Below are 13,571 nucleotides of genomic sequence, written 5' to 3'. Positions count from 1 at the left end.
AACGTAGAATACACCGGCATAGACGAGCCCGAGCTAGCAACGCCCTCAATGACGTATCCCGTCTGCCCAAGTCACTAAGCCCCAGTTTCGCGGACTTATATAGGAATCCGCGAAAAAGATATTCTCGCAGTAACTAACCGCAAAAATACCAGCATACCGGGGACGCATTCCCTGTGATCTACCTCATGAGCACCACTCACCGCGTGCTCTGTACATGTACCAATGGTATCCGTGCTACATATCACAGATGCTCAAACACACGGATGTTGATTGGCTCGCTGATCTCTAAGCCCGATGAATCTCACCGACGGCACCGACGCCTCGCGCCGGTGTATTTCCGGATATGGTAGGTCCTGTAGATTGCTCTCGCCGGCTCATCAGTCTCGGTCAGCAGAGGTCAGCAGGCACAGTGTAGAGAGCTGCGTTGACCGAGGCCTCAAGCAAGCAATGTTTTCAAGCAATGGAACTCGCCGTGCCAACACATGGAGGAACACACCACCAGTCGTTTCTACGGTGGCCCCTGGACCTACGGTGATCCTTGGCAATTGCATGCAATGGCACGACCAGTAGACTGAAGCTATTGAGTTAAAAATACAGCCCCAATGGTGGAACGCGTGCACACCTGCGATAGCAGGACTACAAAACATTTGATCTCTCAAAACAAGGCGTGAGAGATAGCTCGATGTGCAGTACATCGGCTGTGTAGACTCATGAGTGGTAGTGGAGTGTCTACGACTGGGAGAAACGAATATTTATTCCGGTATCACTGCAGTACCGATATCTAGCGGAGAGCCTTTCGAGTAAAAGTATGTATCCATTTGATCAGTATGTAATTACCGCAGCCCCACTGAGCTAAATAACAATATGTTCTAGCATCCGACCGTGGTCATCCATCGCTCCTTGGCGAACGTCCGAATGGACCTACAACTAGTATGCAGTAACCTTCGACGTCAGTGGACATTTGTTCCCAGAAGGGCCCCTATTACTGCTGATTCCATGTATGAATAGCCGGGTCTTACAAGACTTCGGATGAGCTTGAGAGGTCGACCCGTGAACATCGCGAGGTAGACCTAGTCAGTGAGTGGAAGGCTGACTCGACAACGCGACGCAGTGCCATTCAAAGGGCGGGGCGTTGTCCGGCGGTTAATATTTTAATCTTAGACACCTGCCGAAAATGGTAGGTCTTGTAGAAGCGCTCCTCGAGGCGGCCACCCCGGCCCGCCACCGAGTCTCGTCAGAGCTCTTGCCACCATACCGTGGGTCGCGAAACTCAAGCCGATAAGCCCTCGTATCTCCCTCAGTTCGTTTTTGCTCCTCCACCCAAATTCATAGAATAGATTAGAAGCATGCCTCGACTCTTCTACGGCGCCCTGGTCACCCCGACTTCACGTAAAGAGTACCTCGCTCTTCCGCATTCACTTCTCTGTGTATCAGACGCTGGACAGATTGCGTGGGTCGCTAACAATGTCCTACCGAGCGACCTGCAGAACGAGCTCGCGAGACATGGGCTGTCGGACGACCCGAATCTGGATCTTGTAGAGCTCAAGACGGGCGAGTTCTTGATGCCGGGGTTTATTGACACACACACCGTGAGTCACAGCATGAGTGTTGATTGTATGTTCTGATGTGTTGTCCGCAGCATGCGCCACAAATGCCTAATGTCGGCAGGTGCGTCTTCTGGTTCGCAGATTGTGCTTTCATTGATCAGGAATTATAGCGGCCAGCAGTATGAACTCCTCGATTGGTTACAGGAGGTCACCTTCCCTATGGAGGCCCGATTCTCCGACCCAGGTTTTGCGCGTACAACATACGAGACTGTCGTCAGACGCAGCATTGACTGCGGCGTGCGTTTTTTTTATCGCCGTGAATGAGTGGTGACCGCTAAACAAACTTGCAGACAACGACCTGTTGCTATTACGGCACAGTGCACCTTGAAGCAACGAAGCTCCTTGCGGACATAGTGCACAGTCGTGGTACGTTTATACGCCCTTGAACATTTTTGCATTCTCATGTGCGCTCCGTCAGGCCAGCGAGCATTCGTCGGGGTAGGTTAGTCTCCGCCTATCATACCGCGCGGGTGCCCCCCTGACAATTCGCAATGGACATGCTAGAAATGCAACATGAACCGTGAAAGCCCGACATACTACATCGAGCCTTCTACGGAGGAGTCAATATCAGCAACCCGCTCCCTGATCGAACACATCCGCTCCTTACCTGCATCATGCCCTCCCGACTCTCCACCGCTCGTCCAACCCGTCCTGACGCCACGCTTCGCCATCTCGTGTACGTCTGACCTCCTAAGCTCACTGGGCGATCTTGCACGGTCAGACCCGACCCTCACGATCCAGACACATATATCGGAGAACGCGTCCGAGATTGCATATACAAAGGTGTTATTCCCGCCGGAGAGCTTGCCTCCCCTACCACCTTCGGCGGGCGAGGCGTCCAGGAAGGCCAGGGACACATACGCAGGCGTCTATGATGCATATGGACTCTTGAGGCACAACACCATTCTAGCGCATGGCGTGCATTTGGAGGACGTGGAGATAGAGGTCATCAAGGCGCAAGGCGCGGGTGTCAGTCATTGCCCGACGAGTAATTTCAACCTGAGTAGCGGATGCGCGAAGGTAGGGGCGCTCTTAGACAAAGGCATCAAGGTCAGCCGGCCTCTTCGCCGCCGTGTTATGGCAAGCTCACTGCTTACGATTCGTAGGTCGGACTAGGCACGGACGTCTCCGGTGGGTTTTCGCCCTCCATACTCCGCACGGTGCAAGACGCCAGCATATGTTCCAAAGTCGTCGCCATGTCCGCTCCATCCAAGCCCGACGACTCGGACGGTTTCACCAACCGCCAGCTACCCGTCGCCACCCTCCTGCACCTCGCCACGCTCGGCGGCGCCGAGGTCTGCGGGCTCGGCTCGCGCGTCGGGCAGCTGGCCCCCGGCCGTGCATTCGATGCGCTAGTGGTGAGCATCCGCACCGACGTGGGCAACCCCGCGGTGTGGAGCGCGGACCTCGATGCAAGACTGGATGTTGCCGCGAGCGGCGGAGAGCTCGGGTACGAGGGTGGGCGCGGTCAGACGGAGACGGAGGAACTCGAGGGTATGCTGGAGCGGTTCCTGTTTTGCGGGGATGATCGGAATGTCCGGAGGGTGTATGTGCAGGGACGGTTGGTCGGCGGAAAGGAGTACACGATGTAGATCTACTGCGGGCGTTAGATATAGTAGATGGTTCAACGTTTCGGAGCACAGTTCGACGTAGACGTAGAAGATGTCTGTTATCTCGGTGTTGCGATCAATCTACCTTCCACAAAAATGCCCACAGTAACTGCCACAACCTTGGCCAATGCCAGAATGCTGCATAAAGCTTGAGCATCACAGTCGTACGCGTGCATGGAAATTGAAATGCTATAGTAGTGTACAACGCGTGTTGAAAGTACAAAGACAGGATGAGTTGGTACATACATGGTACATACTTTGCCGTCTAAAATACAATGGATAGATTACAAGGTCGATGCTGCACACTGAGAGTCCTCGTAGTTGCCAAACTCCCACTTATAGCAGTCCTGGGAGGCAGACGACGTCATTGATGAGAGAACGGTTTGCCCAAAGAAACCGAGACACTCACCATGCAATCCACCTCCTCCCTCGCTATAGGCACGTCCAGCTGGATGCCGTCCTCGGTAGAGTCCCAGCCATCCTCCACATCCGCCTCCAACATGTCCACGATCACCGTCTTGATCCTATGCGTCAACACGTCCACGCGCCATCCTAGCTTGCCCACCGTATCAAACACGATCGTCTTGCCAAGGTGGCACCCCGTCTCGAGCGCGTACCCGCCCTGCGCGCAGAGCGACAGCGGACCGGTGCACGTACCCTGAGGGATCGGGTCGGCGTTGTGGTAGACGTGCGTGACCGACGCGGACGGCGGGAGAGGGAGGGCGAGGCGGTGCGCGGCGAGCCGCTCGCCTGGGGCCTCGAAGGTGACCACGGGCAGCCCGAAGGTCGCCCCGAGCAGGGAGGCGAGCGACCCCCCGAGCGAGTGCCCGACGAGCCAGATGGTGGAGGTCGGGTACAGCGCGATGAGGTCGTTGACGAGGTTCTGCGGGTTAGCTGTTAGTAATCCGTTTTCTGGAGGTGAAGGCAAGTTGAAAGAGCTCTCGCGTAGTCCTCGGTAGCACATATGACGAAAACTTGGGAGCGACGTCGATGCCAATCGTCTGGTACGATGCAAAGGGAGACCTTGGTCAGACACGGGAAGGGGCCGATCCCTTTGCAAGATGCTGCACACAGCATACAACGCCGTAATCATGACGGTCTGAACAACTTTACAGCGGTGCTTCGATGAAAGCAATGAATTCGAAGAACAATGGATTGCACCACTCACCACGCCGACATTATAGAACAAACTATCCTCGACCAGCGCCTTATTCAAGCATCCTTCATCGCAGCGCCATTTCTTCGCATAGCACCCGCACACCTGGCTGAACGTCCACGACAGGTCCACCCGTGCACAGCAGCACGAGAACAGCAGGTTATCGTTGAACTTGTCCTTCTTAGACGTCGGGCCCTGGAAGGGGAGCGTCGTGCCCTTGATCGAGAGCACGACCGTCGCGTTGCCCGGCGAGAGGAAGACGTGCCCGCGGAACCCGTCGTCGGAGTCTTCCCAGCCGAACGGGAAGCTCTGTGTGCGCCGTCAGCGAGTGCAGCGCAGCGAAACAAAATAGCATGGGCATACAGCATTCCAAGTGACATCGATGTCATACCAGTTCTTCTGGCCCGGCAACGCATACGCGTTCCCTGTCATCCTGGCGAGCTGCGAGAGCGTATGCTTGTCCTCGATATACGGCCCCATCACCTGCACCTCCTCCCACTCGACCGCCTCGCTCGGCTCCCCGCGCAGCGTGCGCACCCGGGCGCGCTGCAGTGCCTCTGGCGAGCGCGGCCGGTACACCATCATCGGCCGAGTCTTCAATGAGAACGTCGGTGTGTCTGGCTCATTCCGGAGCGAAGAGACGTCGAACAAGCTCTGCGGAGAGTCGAGGTCGAAGGTGCGCGCGAGGGTGTACGCTTCCTCAGGGACGAACGAGATCCCCGTCGGCTCGGCAGCCACAGATGATGCTACAACATGAGCATAGCACAGCAGGAATGGGAGCAAGATTGTCAGGGCGTGCATAGTGTGCGGAATAAAGACATGAGACCGCTGAGCAGGGGACCAGGATCGCAACTGAAGCTGCGGAAGAGCGGGTCAAGCGAGATGCGATCTTGACATGATCGGATGTCTCTCCGAACGAGGCGGAGTGCGATCCCCCACACGAACCGCTACAGCTGCCTGCGCGACTCTAACGGCGATGTGGCCATGACCGTAGTCGTGACTGCTGCACTGTATGGCAACGTGCGTCGCACGCAGACCGTGCGGAGATCAATGTGAGTTGAAGCGACCCAAGTGCGCACAACGCTGGACGTCAAGAACGGAAGGGACATTTCACCAGAGAGCGTATCGCCCAAAATCATCATTAGAGTACATCGTTAGTTTTCAATATACCAATAAGTCAGCACTGCGATGGTCGAGTCCAGGGTCCATGCGGAGATGTGAGATGATGGCAGACAAGGGAGGCAGCAATAGGTGACAGCAAGCGCAGGAAGCAGGTGCTATGATCGTGTCCTCGGGGAAGCCTTGCTAGCATGCAGATCCTTGATGTCGAAGAATATGCTAAAGCAAAACGCGAAGCATAGTAGGAATGCTGTAGCCGTCCCCACGTTGTATCCATCGCACCTGGACCACGACGTCAGCTTCACAAATCGCACGGCAAGGCTTCGCGTGGATCACTCACCAGCCCAGATATCCACCAACCGGACACCTCTTCCCTAGCAGGATCACAACGAAGACGACACCCCACACCAACGCCATCACACAGTCAAACGCCATCTGCACCTTCAGCTGCTTCCGCGCACGCTTCCACTGCGCCTCCATCGCCAGTCCCGCAAAGATGCCTCTCCTTCTCGGGGCCCTCTTCCTACCCGCACCACTTCCCTCGAAAGTCCCAGGCACGCTGCCCTCCTCGCCCTCCTCCTCGTCTCCCCATTCCTCTCGATCTCTGTCCCTCCCACCGCCTCCGCCAAACATCGTCGGGTCAACAATCAAGTTCACTTGCACGCCCTCCCCTGGCCCACCTGCGCCTTTCTTGTTCTTCTTCCCCTTCGGCTTCTTGCCCCCGGGCAGGCCCTGCACCGGGAGCACCATCAGTCCGCCAGGACCCTGCTGACCAAAGGACGAGTCGAGCTTGCGGTCGCGCGCGCCGCAGCAGCACGGGTGGATCATGTACATGTAGATGCAGGCCAGCAGGGTGATGAACGAGAAGACATAGAGCACGTAGGCGGGCATCTTGCCCTTAGGCGGGGGCGTTGAGGTGGTCTTTATGATCTGCAAGGCGGTCAGCACAGAACATGTGGCGCGCATATATGCGGGTGTGGCCAAAGAGCGAGGCTCACCAAACCAGTATACACCGACGCGATGCAGGCCGCGATCACCAGAAGCACTTGAATGCACCTCACGGCCAACCTCTTCTTCGGCCCCTCCGTAATCAGCTTCCCCTTCCCATCCACGCTCCCCGCCTTCTCTTCGTCCTCCTCGCCCGGCGTCCCCACCTGCTTCCCGCCGAACTCCGCTTGCAGCATACGCATGCGCTCCTCCTTCGTCTCAGGGTCGACGGGTGCGTCCGCCTCGGTCGGGTCCGAGCCCCACGGCACGAGGTCGCGCGAGGAGCGGTTGTTGTAGGACGGAGGCGGGGAGAGGGTGTATGGGTCGGAGTCGTAGTAGTCGGGCGTGGGGTAGGCGGGGTCGAAGGGGGACAGTTTCGTCGCGCCGGGGCCGTGGCCTTGCAAAGACGGAGGGGACAAGGGCGGTGCGCGAGCCTTGTCGGCTTCGTACCACGCTCGGGAGAACGAGGGGAAGGCGGCGATGTCGAACTCGGAGTCTGTGCCGGTACCTGCGACGCGAACATAAGGATCGTAGTGTCCACGGCCGGAGGCCGACAGAGAAGGGTGGCTCCGTTGCGGGAAGGAGGGAGGGGGCATGGAGAATGGCCGGCGGTGAGGTACGCGAGAGCCGACCTCGGACATGGAGGGTGCACTCGATGCTGACGGCGATACGAGGGAGGGTGCTTGCATGGAGTCTGGACTACTCGCCAGAGGTCGACCGGCGCGCGGTGATGGAGGATAGGAGTCGTATGCGTTGAAGTCCGGCTGCGGATGTGAGCTAGGTTGCTGGCGCAAGTGCGCTGCGTAGTCTGCTAGATCGAGGGCTTCCATGGAGACGTCGGACGGTTCGCGCTGTCTGCTAAGGTATCGACCTGGTTGAAAGGTATCAAGTGCGTCATTGTCGACCGTCTGTGGCATAGGAGGAAGAGAGTCCTGAGGATCTGGAGACCAGGGACGTCGGAAGCGAGAAGAAGGCGGAGGAGTGTCGAGGCGATAGTCAGAATACATTGTCGTCGTAAGCAGTCGTAAAGCGTCGTGAGTTCGTGGGGTTCGTTACTGAGATTGGGTGGTCTGGGTGAAGGGTATGTGCGCGAGGGCCTGGGAGGCGGAGGTCGTGGTTGGCGAGAGCAGCGTCGGATGGACGGGGATCGTCGCTCGCGCAGGCGGGCTGTCGCTGGAGAGCCTTGGGGGAGGAAGCGCACTGTGCGGCGTCGCGTGTGACAAGCTGAGGCACGTTCGTCACACCGGACCGATCGGTCTCCAGTCAAATTGGTCTCCCGGGGACCTCGGTCTCCAGATCATCGCTGCCCACCGTCCGACCGCACAGCAGGAGTTGCAGACGGGTCTGTGTGCGATGTATGCCTGAGTGTGTCTTGATGAACTCCGGCTGCTAGGAGCTGCGTACAGAAGCAATCCTTGGTTCTTCTCGTTACCCGGATCACTCATCAAGCCATAGACTGATTCTATGTCGTGCTTGCGCGCCCTCCCACAACAACTGCGTGAGGAAACCTTGGTCGGCCCTCTCTTCGTCTTTACCACCCCGACGGACCGTACGTCGCAATGAGTGTGCACCCCGAACTCGACACCGTCCGTCGAGCAGCTCTGATCGCGCGAGTCTATGACCTGCGCCAACCTCCGACCTATCTGTCCGCACCTATATCCGCCGTCGCGCGTCATACCACGCAGAACCTCCGCATCATCCTATTCTCGCCATTCTTCGACCAGGAGGCGCAACCTACTTCCAATGAACGCGATGCTGACTCCGGTGACCAGGCGAAATACGAATTCTCGCCGACCGGGCATTGGGATGATGTGCAGAAGCTACTGACATACGTCTACGTCCAGGCGACGAAGGTCGCACAGGACATGAACAGGGTGCTCATGGACATAGATGTGCTCTTAAAGGTCCCTCGAGAGTCGTTCGATGCAGAGCTCATCCAAGACGCAGAGCGTACATATCGCAGTGAGTGGCCAGCCTCCTCTTCTCATGCACCGGCACTGAACTGTTGCCAGTTGCTCCCCTCTATCCGCAGTCTCCTCCATTACCTGGTGAAAGCGACGACCGCTCGGACATCCTGGTTCTTCAGCCTGAACACCACTCGCACTCGCCCCGCCAATCAATCATACCAACCCCCTCAGACCCAACACTCCCTCCGCTGTTCCCCATTTCAGCCCTAGGCGGGACGTTCGACCACCTACATGCAGGGCACAAGATCCTCCTCAGCATGGGGGCCTGGATCTCCCGCGAGAAGCTCATAGTCGGCGTAACAGGTTCGCCTGCCCACCCGCGCACTCACCGTCCCTCTGATAACATCCGCATAGACGACGTTCTGCTCAAGAACAAAGTGCACAAGGAAGTCCTAGAGCCGCTGCCCGTCCGCACAGCACGCGTGCGCGGCTTCCTCGAGCTCTTCAAGCCCGGGCTCCAGTACGACGTCGTTCCCATCTCCGACGTCTACGGCCCTACCGCATGGGATCCGAACATCCAGGCCCTCGTCGCGAGCAAAGAGACCCTCCCTGGCGCTGCCTCCAGTACGTCCATTCTCTCCGCCCGATAACACTCATCTCACCGGTAACACACCTACCCGCCCGCCAGTCCACAAGCACCGCGAGGAGAACGGTCTGCCCGCGCTCCGCACCTTCGTGATCGACGTGATCTCGTCCTCCGAGGCGAGCCTCGACGACCGGGACGCGGAAGCACTCAAGAACACCAAGATGAGCAGCACCTTTATCCGGCAGTGGATCGTCGAGACCCGCGCGCGGATCGACAGAAGCCCCCCGGCCGCGTCTTAGCGCGAGCTTGTGCGGCGGGTCAGGGCGGAATCGAGATCCCGGTGCCTCTCAATCTCTGCGTGTACGTAACGATGTTGAACCTAGCTGGAAGGACGATCGGGGCGGAAGCAGTCGAAGTATGATAGACATGCTTCAGGAGCAATGTATCAATTAGGGTATCCCAGGTGTATCTCCGTAAGTACAATGAATTACAGACCGCGCGAGTGCTACTACTCCTCCAACGCCCCTTCAACGTGGTTGCGTGTCTTTGAACGCGTCCCGGACCCTCCTACTCACAGGTTCGGCAGGACTACTAGTAATAGTGTGACATGAACGAATAAGCAGAGAGAAAGTAGGTGCTAGAGATGCTCGAGATACAATGATGTGCATATGTGTGGTCCGACCAAGCCAAGAACTGTCAATGTCAATGGAAACCCAAAAGAAAACAGAGAAAATAGAGACTGTGTAGGTAGGTGAACGCGTCGCTGCCAGACGGGGGATGTCCGTCCGCACCCGTGTCCGTCCAGCATAAGCCATGAACATGCATTTGGTATGTCACACGCACCGGTCCCACATCGCGACGACGGCGACAGCGGTGGAGCCCATTATTTCATCCCGTCATCCGCTACCGGAGCTCGCTCGGCCCCAGGTCGATGAACCTCGTCATGCGCTTCATACCGCGGATGGCGACGCTATCCCGCACGCCCTCCATAACCGCCGCGAGGTCGTCCAGCTCGTCGTCCTCCTCTGCCGCCTCCTCCATCGCCCCCTGCGCGTGCCGCTCGCACAGCATGCGCCCGTCCACCTCCCAGTACTCCACGAGCCGCTCCGTGCAGCGCGGGTGATCGCACAGGAGGTGCTCGGGGTGGAACCGCTGGCCCGAGTGGGACACCGCACACGGGCCCTCGATCGGCTGCCCGCACGAGGGCGCGGCGCATAACGAGTCGTTCGCTTCATGATAGTGATAGGCACAGAACGGCTTCCCGTCCAGGACGTAGAATGTCTTGTCCGGGAACGGTTTCTGCAAGGCACGCATCTCAGCATAAGATCGAGCGTCCCCTGAAGAGTTAAAAATGGACGCACATGGCACTTGTGGCAATTAAAGCACTCGCGGTGGTACTTGCCCTTAAGCTGGCCATCAGAAGAGGACACCGCCTGCTTCTCAATCGTGAGGTTACACCTTCGGCACTGCAGAACCAGTCAGCCCATCAGCCCTCCCGCCGCACGACCGTCGCACGTCGTCCAGAAATAAACGCACCTTCGGCAAATACATATTCTTCCAACACCGATCGCATAGCACGTTCCCGCCCTCCATCTGAATCCACCTCCCATCGTCAATACCCCTCGTACACCTTGCACACGCCCTCTCCTTCTGCCTGCCCTTCCCGGTCTTCCCCAACGTAGGGCTTGTATGCGACCGCACAGGCAGCTTCGGCGGGCGGTTCAGGCTATCGCGCTGGCCCTCCGGCAGGAGCGGTGCAGTCTTGGGCGGCGGGCTGCTCAGGGGCGAGGGCGCCTCCTCGAACAGCGTCTCCATCACACGGTCCAGGGCGCCGGTCGACTTAGCAGGTCCGCGCGACGCGCGCGAGTCGGAGAGCGTCCGGCGGGGCATTGGCGGTGAGCTCGGCGACGTCACAGAGTACTGTGACTCGGAGGCCATGGACGGAAACCGGATCTTGCCCCCGCTGGAGGGCCCCGCTTGAGGGGGCACGGATGTGTTGATTGGCGGTAGCTTGGGCGAGGGGAGCGTCTCTTCGTCGTCGTCGTCCGCGTAGGCTAAGCCGCCATACTCGGAGCCCGAATCTGAGTCGAATGGGGGAGAAGGCGGGCGTGGAGATATCGGTTCGGGGCTGTCCGATGGTGGCTGCTGTGCCTTGAATTTCTCAAAGAACGGCAGCCTGGGCGTGGACGGTGCGGTGGGAATCGAGGGTACAGCGGGTATCGGTACTTTCGGGGGCTCCAAAGCTGGAGGGACGAAGCGGTCTCGTTGGGAGGAGTTAGACAAACCTCTCGATAGGCGCGGACTGGGCGAGGTAGAGACGTTCAGCGCGAGATTGGGGCTGGTGGGGGTCGTAGGCTGTGTGCGTGACTGAGAATAGCCTGGAGAAACAGGAGACTTCTGCGAGTGGGGCGAAAGAGTGGCCGGAGACAAAGGAGGAGTAGCACCCAAGCCTGTATACACGGTATTAGCAAATCATAATCGCTGCAGGATATTGCATACGCACCATACTGCGCAGCGGAAACGACATCAACAAACTTCGGTGCATGAGCTCGTCTACCATCCATGCCCTGGGCCTGATCCATGAACGGCGACGCCGCGCCCGTATGCCTCACCATGCCTACAGTCAACATGGCTGCATGCGCTGCAGCGGCGAATCCTCTCCTCCCCACACCCGCCATGCCGGCTTCCCCTCCGATTTTCGTGTCAATATCGGGAACGGGGGAGCGAATGGCACCCGGCCCCGGCGTCGATGTAGACACGCGGGGAGGGCCCGGTGTAGAGGGGGGCATAGGCGGGGGAGATCCATTGCCCAAGTTGGATGGCCGCCGGTCGAAAGGCGGCCTGCCGGGCGCGGAGGGGGTCTGCGATCGCGCGCCGACACTCGATGTGGAGGGTGCGCGCGCGCGCATCGGCGGTTGAGCGGGGGGAAGACTTGATGTTGACGGCATACGCTGCCGTGGTGGTGGCATGCCCGGGTCGGTCGCATTAGGCGGGAAGCGAGGCGGGAACGCATGCGCAGAAGCGGGGCCGTTGTTGCTCTTGCTGGTGGAATAGATGACTTCGAACTCGTCGGTTGGCGCGCTGCTCGCTGCTCTGCCGCGCCCCGGAGGGGCAGACAACTGAGATGGTGTCGGGGGACCTGGTGTTCGCTGCTGTGCAACGGGAGGTTGGGGTTGGGGCGCATATGGTGAGGGTGCCGGACTGGAATGGGCGACTGGGCGGGCTAGAGAGGGTGGTGGGGTGGCCCTGAATCCCGGTGTTGATGGTGTCCGGGGTGGTTGTAGAGCATCCGCCATAGGGTAGCCTCGTCCTGGCGTTGGTGACCGCGAGGACACGGAAGGGCTCCGTGCAGTGGGGAAGGGAACATCCGTTGGCAGGGGTGGTGTGCCAGCGAGAGGGGATCGCATGCGTTGGGACTCGGGGGATGCAGGCCCCGACGGAAAGGGGGTTCGGGACGCACCATAGTTGGAACGACTTGAGTCTGGCTCAGGCGTGCGCGTACTGCGATACGAGCTTGTCGAAGGAGCGCGCGGGCGCGTCCGCGGGCTGCCCGGGGCGCTGGAGAGACTGGCATGGGCGTTTGGTGCGCTCACCTGGTGGGAAGTGACGGGCTGCTGGGCCTGCACGGTCCTCGGGGCGAGCATGGACTGCTGGGAGTGGTACTTTTGCGGGTCGCGCTCTATGGCAGAGAGGGGGGAAACGAGGGACTTGAAGGTGGGCATGGGAGGCACGGGCTGGCAGACATGGTCTCCAAGCTCGTGGATGGGGACGGGCTGGTCGCAATTTGAGCATTTGACGGAGGGCAGAATCTGGGAGATGCGGCCTGGGTCAGGCACGTTCGCCGGGTTGAGCAGCTTGGCCATAAGGAGCGTGGGTGCAGCGCTGGGCTGGGGGTAGTATGTCGGGGAAGAGAGGAGGATTAGACGGAGGGAAGGTAGGGTAGTCTAACGGGTATGTGGGGAGAGCGAAACAACATGCGAGCGAACACAACCAAGTCCATCAGACCACCAACCGGGCGTTGCGTGCCACTTCCCGCCAGATCTCGCAGCCACCGCCTAGCGTCTTCTAACCGCTCCTCCTTTCTCGGCCCAGGCCCGACGACCACGCTGGCTCACTTGACGACTGGCCAGACACGCTGGGGCGGGTGGGCGTGCGCAAGACAACAACGGCGGCCATACGCGGCTAGCAGCGTCGAACACACGCATGGCCCGTCTCCATTCCCAGACCACGTCTTCGCCACACCGTATGGCGCCGAGTCGCCCCAAATGGCTAAGCCCATTCTTCCTACGGCCTTGATCCGTTCTGCCCCAGAGAAGTTCTTCTCGTATCGAGATCGTCTTGTAATATTCGGGATGTCGTCCCTACCCCGCCCGCAGATTCAGATCCTCGCTGTCACCCCGCCGTCCCGCCCGCCCTTTACGGCAGTCCTCTACTCTACCGCGCAGATCGCCTGCGCCAGCATGCCGCGGCAGATGCGCTCAGACGACCAATCCCGCGGCACGATTCGTGCGACCCGTCGTCGAATGATGTGAGTGCCAAGCTCATATGTATCACCACCGCGCGCGATGTGCAACGAATCACACGGCGTCGTGTGCGATA

At 59.2% G+C, this 13,571-nt stretch overlaps 5 protein-coding genes across 5 annotated transcripts; 2 read left to right on the top strand and 3 right to left on the bottom strand.

The window, feature by feature from the left end:
- Positions 1–1,239: 1,239 nt before the first annotated feature.
- C8Q71DRAFT_239873 (guanine deaminase) lies at positions 1,240–3,390 on the top strand. Its single transcript, XM_047917221.1, has 7 exons — positions 1,240–1,589; positions 1,640–1,668; positions 1,718–1,844; positions 1,898–1,973; positions 2,026–2,045; positions 2,112–2,657; positions 2,714–3,390. The coding sequence occupies exons 1-7, from the start codon at positions 1,347–1,349 to the stop codon at positions 3,197–3,199; spliced, it is 1,527 nt and encodes a 508-aa protein (XP_047784244.1). The 5' UTR covers positions 1,240–1,346; the 3' UTR covers positions 3,200–3,390.
- On the bottom strand, positions 3,351–5,450 carry C8Q71DRAFT_239896 (alpha/beta-hydrolase). The gene is made up of 4 exons (XM_047917222.1): positions 4,737–5,450; positions 4,386–4,682; positions 3,627–4,100; positions 3,351–3,564 (listed from the first exon to the last, which is right to left on the bottom strand). Exons 1-4 carry the CDS (start codon positions 5,172–5,174, stop codon positions 3,502–3,504), a joined length of 1,272 nt encoding a protein of 423 aa, XP_047784243.1. The 5' UTR covers positions 5,175–5,450; the 3' UTR covers positions 3,351–3,501.
- Positions 5,451–5,463: 13 nt separating this feature from the next.
- On the bottom strand, positions 5,464–7,674 carry C8Q71DRAFT_736393 (uncharacterized protein). The gene is made up of 3 exons (XM_047922547.1): positions 6,491–7,674; positions 5,833–6,422; positions 5,464–5,774 (listed from the first exon to the last, which is right to left on the bottom strand). The coding sequence occupies exons 1-3, from the start codon at positions 7,484–7,486 to the stop codon at positions 5,651–5,653; spliced, it is 1,710 nt and encodes a 569-aa protein (XP_047784242.1). The 5' UTR covers positions 7,487–7,674; the 3' UTR covers positions 5,464–5,650.
- An 89-nt stretch (positions 7,675–7,763) lies between these two features.
- Positions 7,764–9,380, top strand: C8Q71DRAFT_802975 (Nucleotidylyl transferase). Its single transcript, XM_047925964.1, has 4 exons — positions 7,764–8,441; positions 8,492–8,749; positions 8,801–9,010; positions 9,075–9,380. The coding sequence occupies exons 1-4, from the start codon at positions 8,039–8,041 to the stop codon at positions 9,269–9,271; spliced, it is 1,068 nt and encodes a 355-aa protein (XP_047784241.1). The 5' UTR covers positions 7,764–8,038; the 3' UTR covers positions 9,272–9,380.
- Positions 9,381–9,455: 75 nt separating this feature from the next.
- Positions 9,456–12,959, bottom strand: C8Q71DRAFT_239836 (uncharacterized protein). The gene is made up of 4 exons (XM_047917220.1): positions 11,476–12,959; positions 10,509–11,422; positions 10,334–10,438; positions 9,456–10,271 (listed from the first exon to the last, which is right to left on the bottom strand). Exons 1-4 carry the CDS (start codon positions 12,833–12,835, stop codon positions 9,876–9,878), a joined length of 2,775 nt encoding a protein of 924 aa, XP_047784240.1. The 5' UTR covers positions 12,836–12,959; the 3' UTR covers positions 9,456–9,875.
- Between the last annotated feature and the right edge of the window lie 612 nt (positions 12,960–13,571).

This window comes from Rhodofomes roseus (assembly GCF_022264815.1).
Source record: "Rhodofomes roseus strain CIRM-BRFM 1785 chromosome Unknown C8Q71scaffold_2, whole genome shotgun sequence".
Classification (NCBI taxonomy): domain Eukaryota; kingdom Fungi; phylum Basidiomycota; class Agaricomycetes; order Polyporales; family Fomitopsidaceae; genus Rhodofomes; species Rhodofomes roseus.
This window is presented reverse-complemented; position numbering and strand designations above follow the sequence as displayed.